The sequence below is a fragment of the Apteryx mantelli genome, chromosome 3 (genome assembly GCF_036417845.1).
Source record: "Apteryx mantelli isolate bAptMan1 chromosome 3, bAptMan1.hap1, whole genome shotgun sequence".
Classification (NCBI taxonomy): Eukaryota; Metazoa; Chordata; class Aves; order Apterygiformes; family Apterygidae; genus Apteryx; species Apteryx mantelli.
In genome coordinates this window covers 86,475,940-86,500,666 of record NC_089980.1, presented here as the reverse complement: position 1 = coordinate 86,500,666, position 24,727 = coordinate 86,475,940, and the positions used below count along the sequence as shown (strand labels likewise).

At 38.4% G+C, this 24,727-nt stretch overlaps 1 protein-coding gene across 6 annotated transcripts in view; it reads right to left on the bottom strand.

The window, feature by feature from the left end:
- LAMA4 (laminin subunit alpha 4) overlaps nucleotides 1-24,727 on the bottom strand; it is a 113,459-nt gene that overhangs the window by 38,966 nt on the left and 49,766 nt on the right. For 5 of the 6 annotated variants that reach the window (XR_010883768.1, XM_067293828.1, XM_067293829.1 and 2 more), the window contains exons 6-17: nucleotides 20,971-21,066; nucleotides 19,466-19,617; nucleotides 19,167-19,277; nucleotides 15,672-15,783; nucleotides 11,899-12,066; nucleotides 10,487-10,680; nucleotides 8,509-8,625; nucleotides 6,332-6,480; nucleotides 4,147-4,288; nucleotides 2,860-2,956; nucleotides 1,938-2,057; nucleotides 703-888 (exon numbers count right to left, since the gene is read on the bottom strand). Coding sequence is in view for 5 of the 6 variants with exons in the window: in XM_067293828.1 (XP_067149929.1) it covers nucleotides 703-888; nucleotides 1,938-2,057; nucleotides 2,860-2,956; nucleotides 4,147-4,288; nucleotides 6,332-6,480; nucleotides 8,509-8,625; nucleotides 10,487-10,680; nucleotides 11,899-12,066; nucleotides 15,672-15,783; nucleotides 19,167-19,277; nucleotides 19,466-19,617; nucleotides 20,971-21,066 (1,644 nt within the window). In the remaining variant the exon portion in view is untranslated. The remainder of the gene's footprint in view (nucleotides 1-702; nucleotides 889-1,937; nucleotides 2,058-2,859; nucleotides 2,957-4,146; nucleotides 4,289-6,331; nucleotides 6,481-8,508; nucleotides 8,626-10,486; nucleotides 10,681-11,898; nucleotides 12,067-15,671; nucleotides 15,784-19,166; nucleotides 19,278-19,465; nucleotides 19,618-20,970; nucleotides 21,067-24,727) is intronic. The other variant, XM_013948898.2, reaches the window with a different exon arrangement.

The following is a 24,727-nucleotide window of genomic DNA, read 5'->3' as shown; positions in this document are numbered from 1 at the left end:
TTCTGTTTAACTCTCCCTGTTTCTTTTTCCATTCTTTCCTATCCTCTTCATTTAAGTTCTGTAGTCTTCTTTAGTTTCTTTTTTGTCTTTTTATTTACCTTAAATTTTCCATAACAACCCCTCCCATTTTTCATCTACCCTTCCTCCTTCCCCCCAGTAATAAAAGTGGAATTAATGTGATACTTACAAGCCTTTCCAGTAATCACCCTGCTTGAATGTTATACTTCCTCCCTAATCCTTTTTGCCCCCTTTGTTTAGACTACAAGCTCATCAAGTCAGGGACGATTTCTTCTCTGTGTTTGTGTTACTGAGGACAAAAGGGCCCTGTTTTCAAATGCCTCCCCATATTACAAAAAGAATGATATTAACTGAAGAGTCAATCATAACAGCAAGATGTATTTAAACAAGCTATCTACCCTTCAGTGTGGTTTGGTACCCTGATAAAAATGACTTAGAAGCCAATAAGACTTCAGCCCCTAAGTGTTTAAATCGCTTTTGGAAATGCCCAAGTATCCAGAAGTTTTAGAGTAAAGTCAAGTCTCTGTTTAGGCAGCTGCTACTTTTTGAGATGTTTTCCAGTACTTAAAATGCTATAAGATAATATGCAATGTATGTGTTATATAAATGATACCTACAACATGATGTTGTGATGATTTCCTGCCCTGATGGTACTAAGGAATAGTAAAACTCAGGTCACAATACCTGCATCCCCAGCTGAGTGCACAGCTCTGTCATATGCAGATGAACTGTGTTTAAAGTCTTGCAGGTTCTCAGACCACATCCTCACGTTCTCATCCATGGGCGTTGTAGCCTGTGTTATTGTCATGGTAGCACTTACTGCCTCTGCAGTCTTCAGCTTAGCTTGCTCCAAACGTTGTCTGGCATCCACTGCAAAATACATAGGGAATGAGAAGAGGTGAACTCTGCCAAAGAAGCAGGCAAGCTATAGCCAGTACTTAGAAAGTGAGAAAACTAAAGGGATTTTACCTTCTGCAGGATGGGAACCCACCCAACCCTGGAAGTTTGGTTTTCTTTTTAATTCCACAGGGAATGCTCCTATGGTCTACTGTTAAATTAATTCTTAAAATTTACCAAAACCTCATTTTCTCATCATTCGAGATTGTTACAATTTAGTCTTTTCAATACTCTTGGATTCTGATGTATGTTGTAGATCCAATGCCTTTGGAACAGAGATGAAGAAATCCATTGTTTTCCATGAATTTTTTAAAAGAAAATGAACATTTTTGTTGATATTTTCTAATGAAAGGCTTTTTTTTCAAGGAGAGAAGCCCAAGAAACTGAAAAGGTTTTGTTTTTTCATAAAAACATTTTGTTTTTATTTTTTGAAATTACCAATTGCAGTATTTGTAAAACTGTGGCATTTTGTACATGATAATGTATTGGAAGTAAACCCCAGCCATTCTTAGTTGAAGTTAATAAAAATTCTTGACTGTGTCTACTATGGACATCCATATACCTTAGGGCATACTTGTTGCATGCCCTGCTATGTCTGTTTTTGAAAAATTATGGTGAAATCTTGTAAATCAAGATTGACATTAATTAACTCCCAAATACTCTACTTGCCAGGTGTGATGTATATGATGTATATGTGAATTAGATTTTGTCTGTCAATGCAATAAATCCACAGACCTGTGGATTCTCCAAGTCTGTAAAAAGACTGAGAATAACATGAAAGAGGACAACTATAGTAAGGAGGGGTCAAGAATGCAAATAATTTCAGATGGCGAAGTATACAATTTCATCATGAATGTGTTAAAGCTGAAAGTTTTCTGACTAGGTCTCATAGTTTCAGTCAAATTCCTTAAGGCCTCCCCAGGGTTGAAATCGTAATACTGACTTCATAGGCCATTTGCAAAGACAAAAAATGCTCTTAAGCATATTAAGCTAAAGCATCATAAAGATAAAGTTCTTCTTACAACCTGGCTCTGCTGATTGCATTTTTGTGATGGCTCTCATCAGTTGGCTTCGTAGAGCCTTCGTTCTGGCCAAAGTTCCGTTAATGTGCTGGCTAGCGTCTGCAATGGTTAAATCATTACCTGTGGGGGAGGAATAAGAGGTATAATTGAATGGCATCAAAGTGACATTTAAAAAAGGTAAATTTTACCTTGTAAAGTTATCTTATTATGGATTTAATACACTGTAGACAGTATACTATGGTCTCTTTTAATATAGGGCATACTAACACTGTTGACTGACTTCACATAATCTAAATTGAAAAGCAACCTTTGCAGCTTATGGCCATTATTCACCTGCCACAGAGCATCTCAGAAAAATCTGGAGATCTGTGTCTCGGTCAGCACCATTGCTCTTTGCACCAGAACTGCTGAGAATAGCTGCAACAGGTATACAGGAGAAGTTTTAAGGAACTCATAAGGTCCTGAAAAATCGAAGTGGACATTTCTAGAATTATAGATCTTTCATTCATTTTCAGTGAAAAAAATGTCAAGATCCTTTAACATTTATTATTATCCTTCACTGATAAATCCATCTTTCTGAGCACTTAGATTCTTGTGAATTGATTTTAAACTAGTTGATTGAGTTTATTTACCTGTGAACAACTGTTTACAGGATCAGGTATTTAAATAGTCATTATAACTGACCAGTCATTATATCTGAAATGGTCCTTTTGTAAATGAAATAAACTTTCAGCAGCTGGCAGGATGACAACACATGAACTACTCAAACTATGTCCTTGGCCTATTCAAATACTTTGTATGCTAACTTTGATCAGTACACTATTTTGTTACAATAGTAGTTCTGCCTTAGTGATGTGCTTTTGAAATCTCCCTTAACATGACTTATAAACTGACTGGAAAAGCAGAAAGAATGTATATTTACTGGCATCTGCTGCCTTCTGTAGCTCCATGGCTTGACTGAGAAGTTTTTCACTTTTACCTTTGTGGTAAATGACCTGAGTATCAATTCCAGCTTCAGCCTACAAGTGTGTTTCGAAAAAGAAAGTCAGAATAATGCTTATCAAAATGTTGTTCTTTGTTAGGTTTATTTGTAAACAACATATTATTTCACATAAATGTAAGTACAAAGTCACTGCAGTTTCATTTTCTTTGTCAACATGGAAGATTGGCAACTGGATTAGAAAAAAAATGTCTAAAAAGCAAATATTCTTGCAATTAAAGTTTAAGGAAACGTATGCTTTCCAGACGGCTAAACTGAATAACAAAGATGCAGAAAGCACAAAAGTCTTCTTTATTATGCAACTCCAGTGTGGCCAAACTGATATTCATGCTACACCTTAGGCACTGTGACTGTTCATTTTTACTGGCGCCTCGGAGGGGTGATGAACGTGCATTAAGTAGGGAACTGGCTGGCAGTCCCAGGAGCACACTGTAAGCAGTGGGCTGGACAGGACATCCTTAGGGCTCAGGCCCCTGTGCTTGGCTATAGGAAAGCTCTTGTATGCGCTTGGGATATCGAGACCAGAATCACCTCCTGAGGAAATGCAGTTCTGATGTGTGGGGCAGGCCTTTTTCCACTCTGCTTCTATGTCTGTGTGAAAATCAACCCTCTTTTAAGCCACTGACCATCATCTCTGAGTTAAAATAGGATAAAACACAGTATATTTGTGTCTAGACCTGACATTTTGTCATATTTTAAACCCATACCGACTGCAGGTAATAATCTAGTCCATATAATAAGATAATCCTGTAATCTAAGCAATTCTTCTTTCTGTCCCTTCCATAAACTAAACTGTAGTTTTGAAAAAAAAACTATATAGATATGAAAACAGATATGAAGTATTTTAGAACAGCAAGGCCATAGAAAAAAATTAGCGTCCATATCACCGCACTGAGCATGCAAGTGTGCTGTTTGCCTCACTTTAACTTTCTATGAGAAACAGTGATGGTTCTGTTAGGTGTCATGACCTTTCCCGCCACATCGTGCAGTGTGGAGTATGAGGACTAGAGCACTAAAATGCCAACTCAGTGTTCCTAAAGGGCCAGAGATTTGTTGGGGCATTCCCAGAAATGCCTCAATTTGAGTGACAGCACAGAGCAGCAGCATCACCCTGCTGACAGTTAATCTAGATCTTGTTTTTTCTTCACATTTAGGCATCTGAAGCCCCTAAAGCATTGCAAAGTAAAAGCTGATATGAAAATTACTTACATCATTGACCCGGTTTGTTGTGTTTAGTGCTAACAATGCAGCTTTATTTGCTTCTTCAATATAACTGGCAATGTTTTTATAGACATTTGAGGCATTTATTGCTCTTTGTACCAACCCATTTGTATCAACACCATACAAATTCCTGTTAAAAAGAGAATAAAAAGAGGACAAAACCAAACCAAATTAATCAATTTGAAACTGATTTAATTTTCTTAATTTTCTGTGACTTCTGATTACGTTATCACATGCACGCATAAATATAGTTGGCTTAAGCAGTACTCTCATAATTGTGTATGGCCATTTATGTCTATCTGAAGCAGGAGAAAACTGGATAGAAAGTACTTCCCAGTGGTTTAACTCTGGGAATTTTACAATTAACTTTTATGTGAACAGCAACAGGTGTGTACTGAGCTTTTATTCTTTTTAAATCTAGATTAGATATTCCATAAATTCAGAGAATAACACATCTATCAGTTGTCCTTCTGTAGGGATCACCCTTGGATGTGATGAAAAGGCCTGTGTGTGTCAGTAACCATGAGAATTGTATCACTGGGCTGTTTATAGTAACTAGGCAGGGGGAAGGGAAGGACCAGATGAAAAACTGCCCATTGGTCAGAAAACTTAGCAAAAAGTTAGGTTAAAAAAATGCAAGATAGCTGTGCTGGGATGGTAGAGCCTGGTTTTTACCTTAAGCAAGAGCAGGTATTCAGGAGGGATTCAAAATAGTTATTGGTTTAGAGCTCAGCCTTCAGCTATTAGTAACTTTAAGTTGGGTTTCATATTTAGTGATAAACAGAATTCAGAGTATATATTAGGTATCTAAGTATGTGTGTGTATTCACCTCAAAGTGTTTGCACTCCGAGGCCTTATTAAGTTTCCAGATTCAGTTCTCTTGCAAGAATTTTCCAAGCTTCCTGCTATATTCCTCCCAAGACAAAAAAAGAAACTGTACTAAATAAAAGCCTAACAGGCTTATAAAGCAAAGCCATAAAACAAAAATGATTTGAAGAAAGGTTAAACATTTTAAAGGATTAAAGTTTCACCGCAGGACAATCACTTCAACAAATACAGGGTCAACACATTTCCATCTGTATACTTCACAATTATTTCTGTTTGCTTTCTATTAAATTCCTAATGTGTTGGATTTAGTAGTCATTTTTAAATTATTTCAGTGAGAGATGAAGGCTAGCCATATGTTTTTTTTTCTTTCAAATGATCCCACCTCCCACATTTAGCTGATCTCAGACTGAACATACTGCCTGTTTTTAAGCTGTCTGTAGTTTGTGTAGTGTTATAGAACAGTTTCAAATGTTAACTTTATACAATTTTATATAAGAAAACCATCTGTTATTTTTTTCTCTGTTTTAATTGCCCATCTAGAGCACACTAATACTAAGAAAAAATGGTATTTAGATGAGATAATTGATGAGTAGTTAAAAATTTATCTTACAAAAACATATGCCCATGAATAACTTTAATGTAACTTATTTTAGAATTTGGTGAATGGTTTTCTTTAAGAAATCATTTACAGCAGTCTTTTCTCCATGTGTAATCACAGTTGCAAATAAAGTCATACTTCAAACCTGTCTAGAGGTGAGTTTATAGTAAATTGAGGAAAGTTCATGTATTTATTATCTTCTAGCAGAATAGGAAGACTTACAGTAGCTTTTTGGTATTACAGTGGGCTAGTTTTACTGGGTCATGATCCACTGAGTATCTGAACTACTTCTGCTGTAAAATAGTTCTTGAACAAAAATGATCACAAAGCTCATTTTTTGGCCCATACTGCTGAACATTTTTAATGTGAATGAACTTACTCATATGAGCTGTTCCTGCAAACCCCATTTACATTTGTCAGTATTATATTACTTCTCAGTAATCTACCTTTTCTACTCTTTTGTTATGGGAAGAGGAGAATGTGTCAAATTAGAAAGTAGAGAAAATCACAGAAGATATATGTTTGTTTATTCTTTGAAAAGATTCATAGATTTTTGTTTAGCTGAAGTTCAGCTATTTCCTCTGGACCATGACAGTTCCTCCCATACATCACTTCACAGTGATTTGTTTAACACCTATTTACAGACAGCATATCTAATGTCACTGTGTTTCTGCTTGTCTTTGTGTTCATCCAGCTGCTCAACCAGTAGCACTTGTATGAACAGAGTTATCTGAAGTTAAATTTTACCGGTCCAGCTCATCAGCCAGTCTTCTTAGGTTGTGGGCATGATGCATAGCCTTTTCTACCAAATCATCATCAAACAGAGACAGATTGGCTAGTTTTTCTTGCAATTCCTTTTTTGCTCCATCTATTTCTGCGTAGAACCCTGACGCATTCTGAACGAAACATGGAAGGAAGGAAAGAAGATGAAAATTGTAAGAAACAAGTCTATATTTTAATTATTATTTTTTATTTTACCTGTTATATTATTATAATGTTATTTTATGCTTTATTTTTAACACATAAAAAAGAGGAAAGGTTGAAAAGAGCCTGTCTTATGAATGTGAATGGGGCAAGACAAGTGCAGGAAGATAAATCAGTCAAAATTCCAGAAATTACATAAAGAGATATTAAAGAGATGTGAAAAAATACAAAAGACAGACAGTTGAGAGCCATATTAGCATTCTTTATGTTTGCTCCAGAATGATGGCAATGCATATGCTTTGTAGTCAAGTGCTAATAGGTAGAATAATTAAACCAGGTCTTTTCAAAATCCCCTTGCTGTGGCTCATATTAAATTAGGAGATGGAAACCATGATTTTTTTTTTGACCTGTTCTTTGTGAAGACTGTAGGCCAGAAATTAGCTTTTGAGCCTTCTAAACTATATCAATGCAAGTAAATGAATACTGCTGGGATGGGTGGGCTTACACAGTGTCCAGTGATTGACCTTGTTAGTGCATGGTCCCTGGCGCTGTTTTAGCTCTGGCCAGCCAGCACTCTCTCAAACCTGCCTCTCTGGAAAGCTTCCTGGGGCAGTGCCTGTGCCCCATGGGCAATTCGGAAGAGACCTGTTGCTGGAGAGGGGCAGAGGGTTTAGCTGTATGGCTTTGAGCTGTGCCATGCCATGAAGAACTGGCCCTGGCCCTGTTTCTGTCTCCCTGTGTAGAGAGAGCCCTGATGCTAAGACTTCTTGGATTAATCTGATTTATAAGAGTTTGCCTGAATACTACCTCAGTGTATGTATAGGCGAGAAGATGTAGTATTCCTTTGCCATAGTCATGCTTCTTTATATAAAATTCTTGTGGAGAAGACCAGATAGGCCTGCATTCATCTCCTCTCTGATACACAACCTTCCTGATAAGTCTGAGGACTATAATAGTGGCCTCAATATACGGGATAAAAGGATGAAATGGAGAAAGAGAAAAAGATGGAGTAAAGTGTGAAGATACTCATTGCTGATGAGGATGTAAGATGTTCCCAAACTACTTCCTTCCTTGCAGTGTATTGTTTGTAAACTTATCGATGGGAAGGGGGAACCCCAATCAATAAACTGTAGCAATTTGTTTTGCACAAAACACAAGAGAAAAAAAATCATATGGCTCAATCACACGGGAATGATTATGCTTGAAGACAGTTATCTTCTTTTTGTTTTCTCAAATGACTTCTTCAAAGAAAAAAGAATAGTTTTTGGTATTTGTTCTTATACTAAAAATAGGAGTGAACAACTATGGCTGAAATGAGTGCATTTGGACAATTTTCATTTGTGTTAAACTACCTCAAAATTTTAATATAAAAGAAAAAATTTGATAAAACAGCAAAAGTTTTGGTTGACAAAATCCCAGTTTTATTTGCTTCATTTTTTTTCATAGAAAGTTCAAAAAATTATGGGAATGATTAATCTTTTAAAAGTTTCCTACAAAACCTTGTCTCATTTAAAAAGCTGGATCCCTAATCTACAGTCCCAGAGGAGGATTTTTATAAGACAATGTGCTTATGTTTAAGTTTTACACTCCAACCATCACTGGTTATACAACTGAGATCTGGGCTCTTTAACCTTCTCCTATGCTCACTTGCAGGCATAAACAACAGCATATAGTAGAGTCTGTTATCAGTGCATCTTTTGGCCTTTTGGCAGCCCCTTCTAATGAAATAACTGAGAAGTCCACAGCAAAATCCTTCATTCAGCTGTGCCTACAGTAATGTGTCTTTAAAACACATTATTTTTCTGAGGCAGTAAAATGTAATTGCAAAGCTTTTCAGCCAGGAAGACTTAAACTTTTTGGGGGGAATATTTTTCAGTATTTCAGTGAAGCAGTTAAAAAAAAAAAAAAAGGAGGCTTGTGTTTAATGGTCTAAACATATGACTTTTTAAAAGTTAAAAAAATCAGGACGGATCATTTAAACAAGTCACTAAGGCACCTACCTTTATTATCTTGCTTAATTCTGAGTTGATCTTTTGTGGTCCTGCCAAAATAGCTGTGGCACTTAGCAGAATGCTGTTCACTTCATTTGCTTGCTCTTTTATTTTCTCATGTTGTTTCTGCAAAAAAAATAAACCCACATCCAAAAATGTCTGTGAATTGCTAAAATACAGTGTTACCATTTTTGTCATGTTATTAAAGTTAATTCAAAACATAAACTGATAAACTAAATACATTTTAGACAAATTGGAAGCCCAAGTTTTTTTCCAGACGTCTCTAATAGCTGCATATTATAATGGGACTCTTTGCATTTTCTTGTCATTGGGAAAGAAAATTTTTTTATTTATATGAATTAATTTCCTTTTATAATACAGATTGAGCAATTATTGGAATAAAGCATCATTCAGTGCACTGCCAATAGAGACAAATTAAACATGGACTTTTCATGGTGGCCTGCAGACTAGTTTGTTCTGGAGGTTTTTTAAATTTGCAGCGTGAAGATGTCTTTTTCTTGACGATAATAAAGCTAATGTGAACATTCTCTTTGGTACAGCATCTGCCTTCATTGTGAGGAATAATGAAAAATCCAACTGGTTAAAAACAGTGAACAATTATGACTACATCCAGCATACTTCAGGCTTCACTTCATAAATAGGAGACAAGCTGCAGCTCTGCACTGTAATTACAAAACAATGGAAAAACAGGAGACTGTACATAAGGATCTCAAGCTTCTTGTAGAGCAATTCACAAGAACAGTATGCCCAATTTCTGTATTGAATTACTAGACCTCCACATCAGCGTGAACTTCTAGTGCTGTAAATCCCCAAGAGCTCAAAATTCAGCCACTGACTCTATGAAACTGAGTGGTTAGCGTGAATTTGCAAGGTCGTTCTAGTAATCATAAGACTGTTCCCTAAATCTCTCCCCTCCAGAATCCGAATGATTTCAGCCATTGAAATGAAACAGTCAGTTTGAAATGGTCCCAAAAGTTCTTCATTTTTTCCTTACTGAAAAAATAAATGAAAAAAACAATTTTGAGTGTGACATTCTGGTTTTGCAGCGCTGAAATAAAACTGAAGAAAACAGAGTAAGGATCACAGAACTGCTGGAAAGAGAAAGAAATAATCTTTTTATATGATTGATGAATTGGGTACTTTTCCAGGATAAGAGACCTTAAAGTTCAATTTCCTCATCAGCCAGACAGGATTTGAACCTAATCCTTCCCTCAGGCAAATGTGCACCCCTTCCATGCTGTAGGGGACAGATCTCTGAGCTCTCCTCTTCCATGATTACTTTGTACAAAATACTGAAACTATTCATTTGAATAAAAGGTTAAGGGAAGATTACTCTAGTCCTATAGCTAAGCTGTTCACCCAACAAGTAGGAAACCCAGTTTCAAGATATCTGTTGTGAAGCAGCTAGAGAATGGATTTGAGCTTAATGATGGAAGGGCAATCATTTTTTCCTAAACGAATGCAGAGAGGGAGTTTGGAAGAGGCATCATGAAGACAGTCATAGCCCAGGTCTTGAATGCAGTGCAGAATCTTTATAAATAATGATTTTAATAGAATATAATTTTGTGAGCATGAAGTCCTTCCATATTATAAATGAGTACATAATATGTGAAATGATCCCACCACAATATATATAGCAGCTGTGCTACTTGGAATTTTGAGCTTCTTGGGTTTTGTTGTAATACATCCTCCTATGTTTAAGCATTCATATCCACCTCTCCCATGGCCCACTGAGTCATGCCATGCCAAAATTTGCTGTTAATTGTCACTCCATCAAGAAATAATAGCACTTTGTATTTCCACAACTTAGAACTCCAGTGTCGAACTTATCCTGCTGAGTGGTCCAAATAACTTTTTATCATACTGGTGATTCCTGTATCTAAATTGTTTGCAGTCCACTATATTAAACACCAGTAAAAATGGTTGATTCACAGACAATGCTTTTGATAAATGTACTGCATAATACCTCACGCTCTTGAAGATTGGCTGTGTTTTCCTTATTTATGTCCTCAGTTTGCATAACGTAGTCAAGTGCCTGGTCTAACGCCTCCTCCAGGTCTGACAGTTTCATATTGTGTTCACTGAGCTGCTCCAACACATCAGAAACCAGAGATCTGGTGTCATTGTACCTTTCATGAAACTCTTCAACTTGCTGTAGCACTGAGAGAAAAGTCAGAGGCCAAATTAATTCAAAACCTGGATTTCTGACAAAACATACCTATGCAGCAATTTCTGTTGCTGTTTATCAGGGGATCAGTAAAACAAGTTTGTTAACAGCCCACTTGAGAGTTTACTTACTTCACATACCTAGATTTTAATTTCCCTCCTCTTTTGAATAGGAATGCTCTGTTTCATTTTAGTATCTCACTTTAACCCCATGAATCCCCTCTCTCAAATTACAAGCAGCTTTTTCTAAATAAGACTGGTTTTGGCTTTACTTGCTTTTTCATTTTTTTTCATTGTCACAGCTAACCAGTCTACTCTGTCCTTACTGTGTTAGGGCTCAGACTCATGTTCACTGAACAAACAGCTGTGAAAATTAAGTCACCACTCTTTCCCATCCCAGTAGTTTTTACCTCTCTCCTGGAGATTAGTGTTTCCATCGCAGGGCTGGCAGAACAGAATGGACGCATTCACATGAGCAGTTCCAGCCCGGGCACAGACCTGCCTTCCTCAGCAGCTATTGCTAAGGCGCTGCAGTGTGCAGACATGCACACACACACATTTTTCTGCCCACTCTGCCGTGGGGGCAGCAAGTGCCAGTGGAGAGTTGGGGTAGACAGTTGGAAACAGCAACACCTGCTGCTGCTGCTGCAGCAAGGCTCAGTGAGTTTGTCCCTCAGAGCCGTGCCACTGCAGGCCTCTTTTCCCCAAGCTCTGTTAGTGAAGTTAGGAAAGGCAGGGAGCCAACAATAGCCCTGAAGTTTGTTTAATGCTTGACAGTCTCCTGAAATCAGCAGAATTACAGTGGTTTAAGTTAGGGACTCATCATGGTGAACCAGACTCAGGAACTGAGCCCAGTATTACTTTCACGCTGGCAGATAATAGTTTTCTTCAGACTACACTTTCTTATTCTTTCCCAGATTTGCTCTCTCACTTTTTTCTTTTTTTTTAAACCAGTAGGAGTAGGAATTATTTAATCTCTTCTGCTTTTTGTTAAAGTAATTAATGACAAAAGGCTGTTAATAGACGCACACATTTCATATACTGTCTTACATTCTTTTGAACTGTGAATGTTGCAGCTGCCCAGCACAATAGTCAGTACTTGCTGAGCACTTGCTGATCCTCCCCACGGTTCAGAAGCACACCCAGAACTGCTCAGCCTGTGCCAGGTCTGCATAGATGTGTGGATGAATGGAAAAGAGATTTAAAACTCACACTCTTCTGCTGCATTTTCCTCCTCATCTGCAAGTTGCCTCTGATTAGTGAAAGGCTTGCAGTGTTTGATCTCCTTCAGCATCTCCTCAGCCACAGTCAGCTTGTGGGCAATTTCTTCAGGGCTCAGCTCTTGTTGAATTGCATAGTATTTCATCTTGCTGCTGATTTCTGAGGGAAAAAGGAACAGATGGTTAATCCAATGTGGCTACAGTGAAGTAAATATTTTGGAGTACTTTTACTTTTTTTGAATCCAGATCATGTTGACAGCAAAAGAAAGTTTTAATTATCTTATAACTCTATAGTAGATAGTTATTAAGGTTAATCCAGTCTTACCATTAAACCTGTAAATAAACCACACTTTCTGGCATATGTGGGGTATCATTAGAAGAGGATGAAATCAAACAGGCATCATTTGTGTGCATTATTTGGCTTGGCAGTTCTTACAGACAGGGATCATCATTTTATTCTGAGTGCTGTGGCATGTAGTGGACTGGGGCCCTGGTCCAGGATTGTAGTTTCTAAATGTTGCCACAAAAATGTGATGTTTATTAAATAGCAACAACAACAGCAAGGATACTGAAATAACCTCTTTATCCATCTGAAAAAGTTTGAGGGACCCTAAAGAGGAAACATATTGCTTCTGGCCTGATATTGCCTAGCTGGTTTGGAGTGGGGTAATATTTCAAAGTTTTGGTCTTGATTCAAAACACACTGTTGGGTCCTTGCAGTGATGCATCTAAAACTGAGTTTACCCACTCCTAATATAGACATTACAAAGCTTATCCTCTTCTCACTCCCTGATCTGGAAGACCAGTCACCTTTGCTTTTATTTCCTATGATGTGAGTAGCTTTGGCTTGTGTTCACTTGTTCTGTGGATAAACCAGAGCTGGCAAAGCCAGCACTATGCATCTGTAAGATATTTATAAAAAATAGATGTGCAGTTGTGGCAATGCCACAACAGATTGTCTGGCAGACTTTTTGTGTAGTTTCTGGATGGCTCCTGAGCTCGTTAGCGAAGTTTTTCTTATACTGAGCAACAGCTGATCACCAGCAGTGGTTTCATGGATTTCTTTTTCCTTCTCATCCTGGAGTCCACATGTGCACACGTGCACTTTCCCTTCAGTAGAGGGAGTAGAAGTGGCTTGCCTTCTACAACAACAATCCAGGGGAATAATTTTGACAATGGTGGAGTTCATTTTCACCCACCTCTCTGTAACTGCTTTCTGGATGAACAAGCACTCTTTTTATTCACAGTCTGGATGTTGCTTCTTTGGTGATAGCTCAGCCTGACTTGTGCTACTTGGGCCCCAAAGAAGACGTGTTTCTGCCTTCTGTAGTTCCTCTCCTGTAGTTCCCCTCCCTGAAATATTAACAGTCCAAAAGCACTATCCACACAGGTCAGCCAATGCCTGCTGGTGACATATAGCGAGGCTCATGCTGACACTTGTGCTCAGTAATTGTAGAAACAATATTTAATGGATGGGCAGAACATCAAATGTGATCTAGCATCATAGGTGTAAGGAGGTGGTAAAAGTGTAACTTTTTGTGTGCGTGGTCTCAGCCTGCTCCCACTGTGTGACAGGAGGTGTTAACCAATGTTTGTTGACATTGAAGTAATGGTTGAAGTATGCATGGAGATCATGATCAGCTAGGATAATGCAATTAATATGTAACAACTCTTCATTGCAAAAGTTGCCACAGAGCTTGCAATAATTGCTCTAAGTCAGAACTGCTCAGGTCTCATGTGGAAAAAGACACTTTCAACCTTTTAATACCAAACAGGATCACTGTCACCTCTTTGGTAATGATGTAGAAATGTCATGGTGAGATCCCTGGGACTGCAGGCAAGCATGTAAAAGGTGAAAACTTCACTAATTCTGAATGTCACAGACCCCTAGCACCTCACACCTCATGACTGACTGAAGACCTTTAATACAAATGACTTAAAGCTGCAAAATCTACGGTGAAGAAAGGAAGAGAGAAGGCCATCAGCAGTGACTGGGCCTGAGAAGGAAGAGTGTGATCTAATACATCATCTACACTCGTTCGTATAGTAAAACAAGGTTTATTTTAAGGGTCTCCTAGTTAATCAAGGATTTTTATTAATTGAAAAAGAGCTGTTTAGCCTCAACTGCCAGTGAATCTTTCTATTCTGATGCCATGTACAGCCTTTACTGTTGGTTTTGTAAAGGACTAGGTGATGTCAGGAGGCTCTATGGCAGAACAGAGGCTTTTGTGGTGCAGGTGCACAGGGAAATTTCTGAGTGCATTCCCTTTGGGATTTTATTACTTTCTGTAGATACAGAACAAGAGGCTGCAATAGGCTTAATTAGTTTAATTAGTTTTATATAGCAGTGTGATAATGATATGTCATCAATACTCCAGATGGAGATGATCATCTCTGATTATGAAACCTTTTTTAAGTGCAGTTGTGCTCAGGAAGGTGTTCACTGTGGTCATTTATTTTTTGATATAGAGTATACTAAAAATTCTTGAAGATGCAAGCAGTCTCTCAGGCTCTAAATGAAAATAAAAATCCTTCATCTGGGATGGTATAAAATGCATACATTTACAGTCAGGAGAGAAACTATGTTTTGATATTTGTGTTAGCTCTGGAGATGCTTTTATTGCTCTTGTGTGCTGCCCAAAGATGGACTTTATAAGTTTTGTTTGCATCCCCTCACATCATGTGCACCAATAAGTGGGACACTGAGGCAACAGATGACACAGCATTTTATGCTGTTGTCACAGCATTTTATCATGAAGGAGCCCTTGGTTTCATTCGTTTCTTAATTTGGGGAGATCTTCAGTGTGTTGTTTGCCCTTCCTACTGTGAAACAGCAACACTATAACTATTTATGACAGCCTGCACTAGCCGCGCAGTTTACAATGCTGCAGTTTACAATACTTCTGTATTTCAAAAAAAAAAAAAAAAAAAGGATGAGAGGACAACAGCTAATCTCTAATGCTCTCTAGATGTGACTAGACCTAAACTCAAATGGAAATTCTAGTCAGATGAGGCAATAAATAACTTGGGGAGAAAGCTGCCACCAGCAGTGATGGGGAAGCAGTATGTTCACTGAATTAATTACCACTTGGTATCCTGCTCTTTTTAGAAGCATCTGGATGAAGTTATATGAATCAGCACAATCCTACCCAGCAACAATTTGCTAAAAGATAAAAAATGGGGTTAAAATAAAACTCACCAGTGGGATCACCAGAGTTAGTCGGAGCTAACAGTGACTGTGACGGGTTCAAAAAGGGAAACCTCTTATTTTTTTTGTCTGTCTAGCTTATTTATATAGCCTCCATTAATTATCAGCAGGATGGGAAAAGTGCACTTGCATCAATCTGCTGACAAAGAAGACAGTGAGCAGTCTCATGTCCCATCCTATGCTCATGTTTGTGACTGCATCCAGCCCCAATCTGATACCAACTCTTTTTTTTTTTTTTTTAAACACAAGTGAATGTGAGTTCCTTGAGCAGCTAGTCAAATAATCAGAGGCTACAAGCTGAATTAGCTTGAAGTATTGCATGTAAATCTATTTATTATTATTTTTTCTCTTTTGAAGAGAGAAAAAAGAAAGAGCAGCCCTTGTTCTGGGGCCCATGTCAGCCCATGGTGTCAACTTTTCATCATGGCATTGCAGTTTGTAAAAACCTAATGTGCGGGTTGCTTTGTGAGTGAGCCCAGGTGCTATGACATTTCTGCACTGGAGGTTTCTTTAATATATGCTTGACATTGAGCTGAACCATAAAGAAATCTATTTACCTTGGATGTTATCCCTCATATTACTGAGCTGTTGCACAAGCTGAGTAGCATGGTTGTTGGTCGCTATGGTTTCCTTCTGTACCAGTAGGCCTTTGCTGGATGCCTTATTTCCCTATGAATAAACCATGTGAGGTAGAGATTAGATTTCTTTTCAGATCCATATGCATGTGTGGGAATGAGCAGTGTAAACACACATTTTGCTTTCTCCTGATGAGCATGTGAAAGTCCATTTATCATATAAAATACTATTTACAAAGGTGTTTGAAGTGAAGGACTGTCTTGTTGGTATTTTCAGAATTGCAGAGTGAGAGATTAAAATCTGTCCCATATTTATCCATCATTTGCTGCAATCAAATTGCCATAAATTATGTGCACTTGTAAAACTCCCATCTGCTGAGTCCCCTAGGCGTTCAGCAGGGCTGACTGATTTTGCTGGGTATTGCATTTCCTGAGTAAGCATATAGACTGAAGAATAAAGTGTGAAGCTCACAACCATTTTTAGATCAGTGTCTCCCTCATGTGAGGTCCCCACCCTTGTAACTTCTTAGAATTCAGAAAAAGCATGAGGAGCCAAAATGCTCAGAAGAGCTGAGCCGCACTCTTATCCTATATTGCATCTGAGGCTGTACTCTAAGCTGAATTCCCTCATATGGACACAAGGTTATTTGGTCCCCAAACAGGTTGTATGGTGAGGCATCAGTTGAGGCTGTAAGGGGATGAAAATTTACCACGTCATAGTTACCATGTTTCCTAAAAGGCCATTGACATCAGCAATCCTTATATGTAATTTCCACTTCCATTTCTTAGGAAAGGGAAAAAAGATGACTGCTGTGCTGTCAATGTTTCCTGTGTTGTGTGTGAGTGTGTGTGCGTATGTCTGCATCACATGCTTGCCAGTGGTAAAGTGTTTGATTCAAAGTCCTTGTTTGGGTTGCAGCAGAGAAAATACCCACTGGAAAATCAGTTTTGAATTTTGGGGTGCCCTGACACCAATTAATCCTGAAGATATTTGATTGTTGGCATACTCACTTAATGCTTGCTTAATCCTGCGCTTGGCTGAGAAATCTGTTTTCATCTTTCAGCCCTGTAGCTCTTAGCAGTGTTTTAGCCACAGACTGTAGCTGTTGTAGCAGCTGCGGTAACCCAGAAATATCCCATTTAAACGTGGTTTGAAATTGCAGAAGCACCAGGTGGCGCTTGAAACCAATGAGAGAGCTGAAAATCCGTGGTCCAGGTGCTCTGCAGCTTGCCTGGCCCCGCCAGACGGTGGGAAGGGGCCTGACTTTACTGGGGGATACAAATGCGACAGAAATACAATTGTACCTGAATAAAATAAATATAGGAGTTTGTTGAAAGACTTTAATTTTATTTCTGTTTGCTTACCGGTTTTTAGTCTTTGAAGGGCAAGCAATATATTTTCTGTTCATATTCCTTTATTGCTATCGCAGTTTCTTGTGTTTGCTTTGTTGCTTGTCATTGTTATTTGTTGCTTATTTTAAGCAACTTGTTGCTGGTTTTTACACACATTTGCCTTTAAATATCATTCTTTCCTTACCAAATTCTTCTTTAACTATTGAACACACAGGGAATTACCGAGACAGGTTTGGTGATTACCATGAGGTTGATGGGAAACATGACAGTGTGAGTGAGGAGTGCTCTTACTGACCCTCAGATTCCCACTGATGTTTGGAGACTTTACCTGGAATTTGCAAAGAGCCTATGAAGGGAAGGTGTTTGGCTCCCCCAAATTTCTGACAAATTTTCAGGATAGAGCTAAATGCTGTTTTACTCTAAGCCCATCCCAAGCAGACTCGGGGATTTACAGATCACATTTATTATTCTCATTTACTAGAAAGAATCGCTTACAATCTGTGCATTCATTCTGTTTTCATGGTTTAAATCAGAATCTCCAGTGAACCATCAGGCATGGCAAAGGGCACTTGAAATGCTCTGAATGGAAGAAACAGCATAAATCTGCAAAATCCATTCAAAGCTCCAGCACCCAGTTTCCATGAAATTACCTTGAAAAGAGCAAAAAGGGGTATATTCAAAGTTATTACTGTGGTCTTACCTCCACTGTGAGAGTCTGGGGCTTTTATTTTCCTGCCTTACAAGCAATCATAGATATTCCTGTGGAACAAGCTTTATAAATAACTAGGGAGAAAAGACCACAGGAAATGCTGAATTCATTGGTTCAGGGAAGGTCGAACCATGGAATGAGCTAAAACATACACAGCATAATAGTGAAGATGACAAAAACTTTATTATCCAAATTCACTAAATATCTCTAGAAAACCTAATGCCTTAACCATCCTACCTACAAATGACAGAGTGGGACCCACAGGCCATGTAAACACTGCCAGATTTTCACGAGTACAGGCTGGGGGGAGCTGATTTAATCAAACCTCTCTTTTGAAGCCAGATATAGTATGTGTAATTCTGCAGTGCCTTTCCATTAAGTAAGTGTTGATTAAACCCACCAAAACTCAGATTTTCTCTTCCACCTCTCTATATAGTCCTTTCTTCTCTTTGTTTTTGTTTTTTTTTCCCTCCTTGCCCCTGTATTTGAGTTTTTAGTCTAAGGTATAATTTTAATTTGTCTTGCGAAGGAATTGGTAAGTGAATATAAGGTCTGGCATTTTGCAATAAACATGAAATATACTCCAGTCCTAGTGAAACTGTAGTTATCTCTGACTGGTACTAATATAGCTTGATGTATCTCACTAATACACATAATACGTCTCAGCAATAGAACGATGTTTAATATCTGTTTAAAATAGAGGAGCAGCAATTTTGAACCTTATTTCTTCTCTTAACATATTTCATTACACTATTCTTCTAGGGTGCAGTGAAAGTGTTATGTACACTGAGAGCAGATAACCTTAGTTTTATAGCCTGGCAATTGAATGTGGGATGTAACATTTATGATTATAATTGTGTTAAAACATATCTTGAGTGCTGATCAGGCTCCCAACTCAGTAGGTACCTGAAAAACCATTTGAACTGGCAGTTTTGTAACATATTTTGAAGTGTCTAATCAGGGTTAATTTAAACTTTATGAGAGCATACATGTAAAATAGATACAGTGCAAACATTCCCAAAATCAATCTGAATTACTTTAATCTTGGTTACTTTACTTAATTAGAAATCAGAATTTGAAATGCAGCATGTCTATCTCAGATCAAATGTACGTATGGTGTAGGGAGTAAGGTAGGAATGCAGATCCTGAGGGAAGGCTTATTGTGATCAGTGGCAAACCTCTGACTGCATTTAATGGACTTTGGCTCTACATCCTTCCCTTTCTGGGAAAGGGACTGATAGATCATTTACAGTTTTAATTCAGAGCTCAGTGAGCCCCCCTCCCACACAAAATAGAAAGTTTTCCCAAGCATCTTTTGGGGCACTCACACCCTTACATGGCGAACCTCTTATGCCATAAAGTGAATATGACAAACCGGAAACCCTCAGTACTCTGTCAAAAGGCTATACACAAACCTGTTCGTCGAGTACTTCTGCGTCTGTCAGGAGATCATTCATTTCCGCAGCAACATCATCGACCTGGATGGTCCAAAGTATGGAATGATTCTTTTTTTTGGACATTGCGACCTGTGTAGGGCAAAAAAAACTCAAAACCAAAACCAGTGAAACTGACAGCAAATTCTTTCTCTAATGAATATAGTGCGAGTGACACAAGAATTCAGTAATCCTGGGCAGGGACTGAAATATATGTGAGTGGAGTGGCAATTCATAGATTAAAATTACATTAAAAAAAAAAAATTCGCCAGTGCTTGTACCTGGAGATGAGTGGCAGTGAGGTTGAGGTCATTCAAGCGTTTGTGAGCTGCAACTCCTGTAGAAATGCTCAGGAAAGTCGATTTGCTTTCATCAATAGCCAGAACTGCTAATCGGATGTCATCAGTCAAATCCCAAATACATTTATCACAGCCTGATAAGAAGATAAAAGAGTGACACTTTTCTTTTAGCATTTGTGTCAGTTAAACAGCAAATATTCTTTTCCTTCTTAAATTCGCTCTATCCTTCTCTTGCCCCATGGGGTTCCCTCTCTTTGTTATTGATGGATATTGATGGATACCCGTTTTTCTTTCACTTTCATCTGTCCACTTGCCAGGTCCCCCAGTACAGTCATGATGCTTCCAGCTGAAAAGCACCAGATGGGACTAGTCTAAGAGCCTGTCGAGGCAGCTTCATAATTAGTAGGGAGAGAGATATGAGGCATTTCCTGGCTATTCCCTAAAGGCTCTGTATGTTTGTGGCCCCCAAAACAGCAGATTGGGGTCAAAAAACAAGTTAATTTTGTTACAACCCGAAACTGTGTATTAAAAATTTGGTGGTATGAGAAGTCAGGATGTACAGCAGCCAGACTCTTGGCTAGCTATTCAGTTTGGGAGCCAACTTTTAAAAGCACAATCATAACATGTTTAGATTATGCTTTCATAGAACTATATCCCTGTACCTACTGAATGCTTGTACTACCATCTAATTTTTAGTGACATTTGTGCCACTACTAAATACAAAGAGTCTTAGATGAACATGAAATGCAGATTCCTACATAAACTTTTGCTTAGTGTTGCATAGCCTGTATTCTTTATTGCAGCAGCTCCCAAATGTTTTCCTTTGTTTGTGCCCCTGGGCACATGAGCCCTCTTCACTGCCATGGTTGTTTCTTGGGAACTGGTTTAGAAACCCATGCTACATGGTATGCATTATACCACAGACATAATTATACTAGCATTTAAAAAAAAAATCCATGTTTACACATAGTTACAACATAGTGCTATTGGAAACTCCCCAGGCTTCCCATAGTTAATATAGGGGAGATGATAGTGGAAAAGCAACTGATTGATTTATGTATGTCAGATTGGCAGCAGTGACAATTTATACTGAGGTGTGCATGCAAGTAGAAGAGCAGAACCGACATGCAAGATAGCCCAGATAATGTTGTGGTTGGCAACTTTTAGGGCCAGAATATTTTTTTGCAGGCACTGAGCCTCCAAGTCTAGAGGAGTGCCTTTGTGTACCTAATGCTCCACAGTTTATACCTAAGTGTTCAGTCCCTAATACAAAGTGGAATGTCTTAATGTACTCATTCAAGCAAGCAAACACAATTTTAAATACACAGTCAGTGAGGCATTGCACATGTTCACATGTATAAGTGCCCTGCAGGAACAAGCTTCAAGTGCTGAGTCCACACAAGAATTGAGCTCTTAAGGTCATATTTGTAGGCATCTAAATAAAAGAGCGATATTCATTTTTGAGGTTCTCTTGATAATATTCTTACTGATGGTTGGGCAGTCTGTGCCAGTAGAAACTTCAGGACTATCTGCTAGACATTCTCCCGTTTGGCTGTCGCACATTTTTCCTCCACAGTTACATTCTGTAGGAAAAAGAAAGGATTTTTAAAACAGTAATCTTCAAAATGTACAATGAACCTTTCCCCACCAACACTTACGAAATGATTACATGTAGGATTGTGCCAATATGCTCACACCAAAGTCAGGGGCTTCTGAGCCTGATTTTTCCTTATGTGCATAGAAAAAGGTATTCTTTGAACTGAAGAGCTTAGAGGCAGATTAGACCAAATAAATATGAGATGGGAAACAGTATGTGCTGAAGTGACTTCTGCTGTTGCTATTCAGAGGGACGTTGACAGGCTGGAGAGATGGGCAGAGAGGAACTCATGAAATTCAATAAAGGGAAGTGCAGAGTCTTGCACCTAGGGAGGAATAACCCCATGCACCAGTACAGGCTGGAAGCTGACCTGCTGGAAAGCAGCTCTGCAGAGAAGGACCTGGGAGTGCTGGTGGACAACAGGTTGACCATGAGCCAGCAATGTGCCCTTGTGGCCAAGAAGGCCAATGGTATCCTGGGCTGCATTAGGAAGAGCGTTGCCAGCAGGTCGAGGGAGGTGATCCTTCCCCTCTACTCAGCCCTGGTGAAGCCACAGTTGGAGTGCTGCGTCCAGTGCTGGGCTTCCCAATACAAGAGAGACATGGAGCTACTGGAGAGAGTCCAGTGAAGGGCTGCTAAGATGATGAAGGGACTGGAGCATTTCTTATATGAGCAGAGGCTGAGAGAGCTGGGACTGTTCAGCCTGGAGAAGAGAAGACTGAGGGGTATAAGTATCTGAAGGGAGGGTGTAAAGAGGATGGGGTCAGACTCTTTTCAGTGGTGCCCAGTGACAGAATGAGAGGCAATGGGCACAAACAGAAATACAGAAAGTTCCATCTGAACATAAGGAGAAGCTTCTTTACCGTGAGGGTGACAGAGCCCTGGAACAGGTTGCCCAGAGAGGTTGTGGAGTCTCCTTCCTTGGAGATATTCAAAAACCATCTGGACGCAATCCTGTGCAACATGCTCTAGGTGACCTTGCTGGAGCAGGGGGGTTGGACTAAATGATCTCCAGAGGTCTATTCCAACCTCAACTGTTCTGTGATTCTGTGATTCTTCTAGGCTTCCCAGCTGGTCAAAAGCAGAAGCAGAGAGACCAGAGTTGTCCAGCTGGGTCATTGTGCATTACTGTCTAGAGAAAGTGATGTTTAGGTGATGGGCTAAGGAAAACAGTACAACTAAAGTTAGTTATTAGTTATATATCTCTGCACAGGCCTATGGAATTTTTCAATGCCACATCAGGCTGCCACTAAATAAGCTTTCCAACTTATCAAGGATTGATAGTGGGCTCCAATTCCATCATCAGCTTGAGCATATCAAAAAGTAAATATCTCCTGCCACTTACAGTGAAGAATAAACAAGGTTTTACATTGTTTTAACTTGAATAAGCTACATTTTTATTGCCAGCACAAGTGGCTTTTAAAAAAGTATAATTTCTAATCTGAAGTGTCTCTTTAAAGTTTTAATTGGCCTTTTAAGATATATTATTTAAAGATTAAAATATTCCAGGAACACTTTGATGGAATAACAAAAACTCAAGCAGCACATAAGAACATCAGAGATTTATCTGGAATTCATTTTGCTCTTGTGATTCATGGTTTCATCAGAATCTCATGTAACAAAATTGTTCACTGCCATTTTATTGTAGCCCATTCATTCTTTTCTATGAATTATCCCTATATTTACATTACACATTGCACATTCAAGGAATTTTTAGGGAAAATGTGTAATACAGCTTCAAAGTAACCATGATGCACTAACATTGGAATAATTTTGTATAACTGAACCAGTGCCAGTAGAATTACTCAGTTTTTGTATTAGTGTGAAAACAGAATTTGGGTATGACTTTTATGGGTAACAGATATTTTGACCTCTCCACAACCTGTATGACCTGGGTGTCTCCCAACTCCTGGATCTACAGTGTTTTAGTTTATTATTTCTTTTGTTAAGAAATAAAAGTCTCAGTTGAAAGCAGAGATCTGCCTTTACCTACATCACAGGATCCAGGCTATTTCAAAAACCATTGGCAAGATTACAGGAATAAGATTAAAATTTGGATTAGGTTAGTGTTCAAGAAAACCAAACTGCATTTTCTTATTAAACAGGGTAAGTGTTACTTTGTCACAAAAATGCTTATAATAAATTCATTTCAAAAGCAGTCCTGATAATTTTTCATCTAATTTTTTAGAAGGTACCGTATTTTTAATGGACAATTCAGACCTTCAGTGATATTCTGGTTTACTCTTGAAGACATCTTCTAAATTTACCTTTATTTCTGAGGGACATTTGTAAAAAGCTTTGAAGTGTGGTTTTGGACACATGGTTAAGGGATTTATTGAAAAGAGGCTGAAAACTACTATCCACCTCTGCACAGATTTTCTCTTTTGCTTGAAAGAAGAAAAGATTATCTTAGCTGGATAGAGTTCATTTCACTCTCTTAAAATTTTTTGTTGTCTATACCCTGTGAGGTGCTTTATGAAACTCATGTACACAAACCCTCAGTTTCTTACGCTATTTTCTTTTTTGTATTTTTACATTTTAAAGAAGATATTTGTCTTATTTCAGAATCAATATTTTTCTAAATTAGAGTTTCCAATTGTTCCAAAATGCCGAAGTATAAGCTAGCCTTGTTAAGTACTAGAATGTTTTGGATATCATGGATATTCTGATTGGTGCAGGCAATTTTGTGTTTAAATAAACATTCTATGTGGTAGATAGACCAAGCATGTACATTTTTATGCAGCGTTTCTGTTCAGGCTGTGTGCAGCTACCATTTATGAAATATCCATATTTTGAATTTTAGCAGAAGTGAAGAGGAAATTAGAACTGTGTAACTCTGAAACATAACATATCAAAATCAGGATTTACTAGAGTCAACAACAGGATCAAATTCACTCCTAAAGAAAGAAAAGATGCACCTTTCATAACATACTCAATTTCTCAGGTACTTTTTATATTTAGCAAAGATCAAATACTACAAGAAAATCTGCTAATGAAGAGAATTACCAAGCTGATTTATAGTCTGCATGAAAAACCTTTATAGAGAAGTCTGGTGTACTGTGAAATCCCACTTAAACTCTACCTCAGAAGTATAAATAATACCTAAGCTTTCTTCCTCTAATTCCTGCAACTCCTTAATGGCATAAACCAAAACTATACTGAGGTGATGAAAGTGTGACTTAAGTTTAGATACCCTACATTCAGAAATGCTTTCCAAATATGCATCTTGTGTAGTTCGTTTAGACACTTAAAATGCTCTATAATCCTCAGACTTCTGGCAAAACTACTCTTAGCTGTTTGAAGTTCCACTATTGCACATGGCCAGAGCACCATTGCTGTGGCTGAGTTAAAGTGCTGGGTGCATATCTCTTGCCTGATGGCATTCAGGATCCAGAAACTAGATCCTGTTATTCTTTATGGGAGAACTGCAATTAAATCATCTCCAGTAAAACGAGTAAGGCAGTGAGTTGCATGAACAAGACTTGTTTTGAAACCTTAATATCACAGAGATGTTGAATTGCAGGCCTGTGTTGGGGCCCAAAACCATGCAAGAGCTGAGTTTGGGGCACACTAGTCCCTACAGCCTTTGACTTTTTGGCTGGTCTGCACGCCTAGGCACAGTGCACTGGCATTTGGGATTGCTGTCT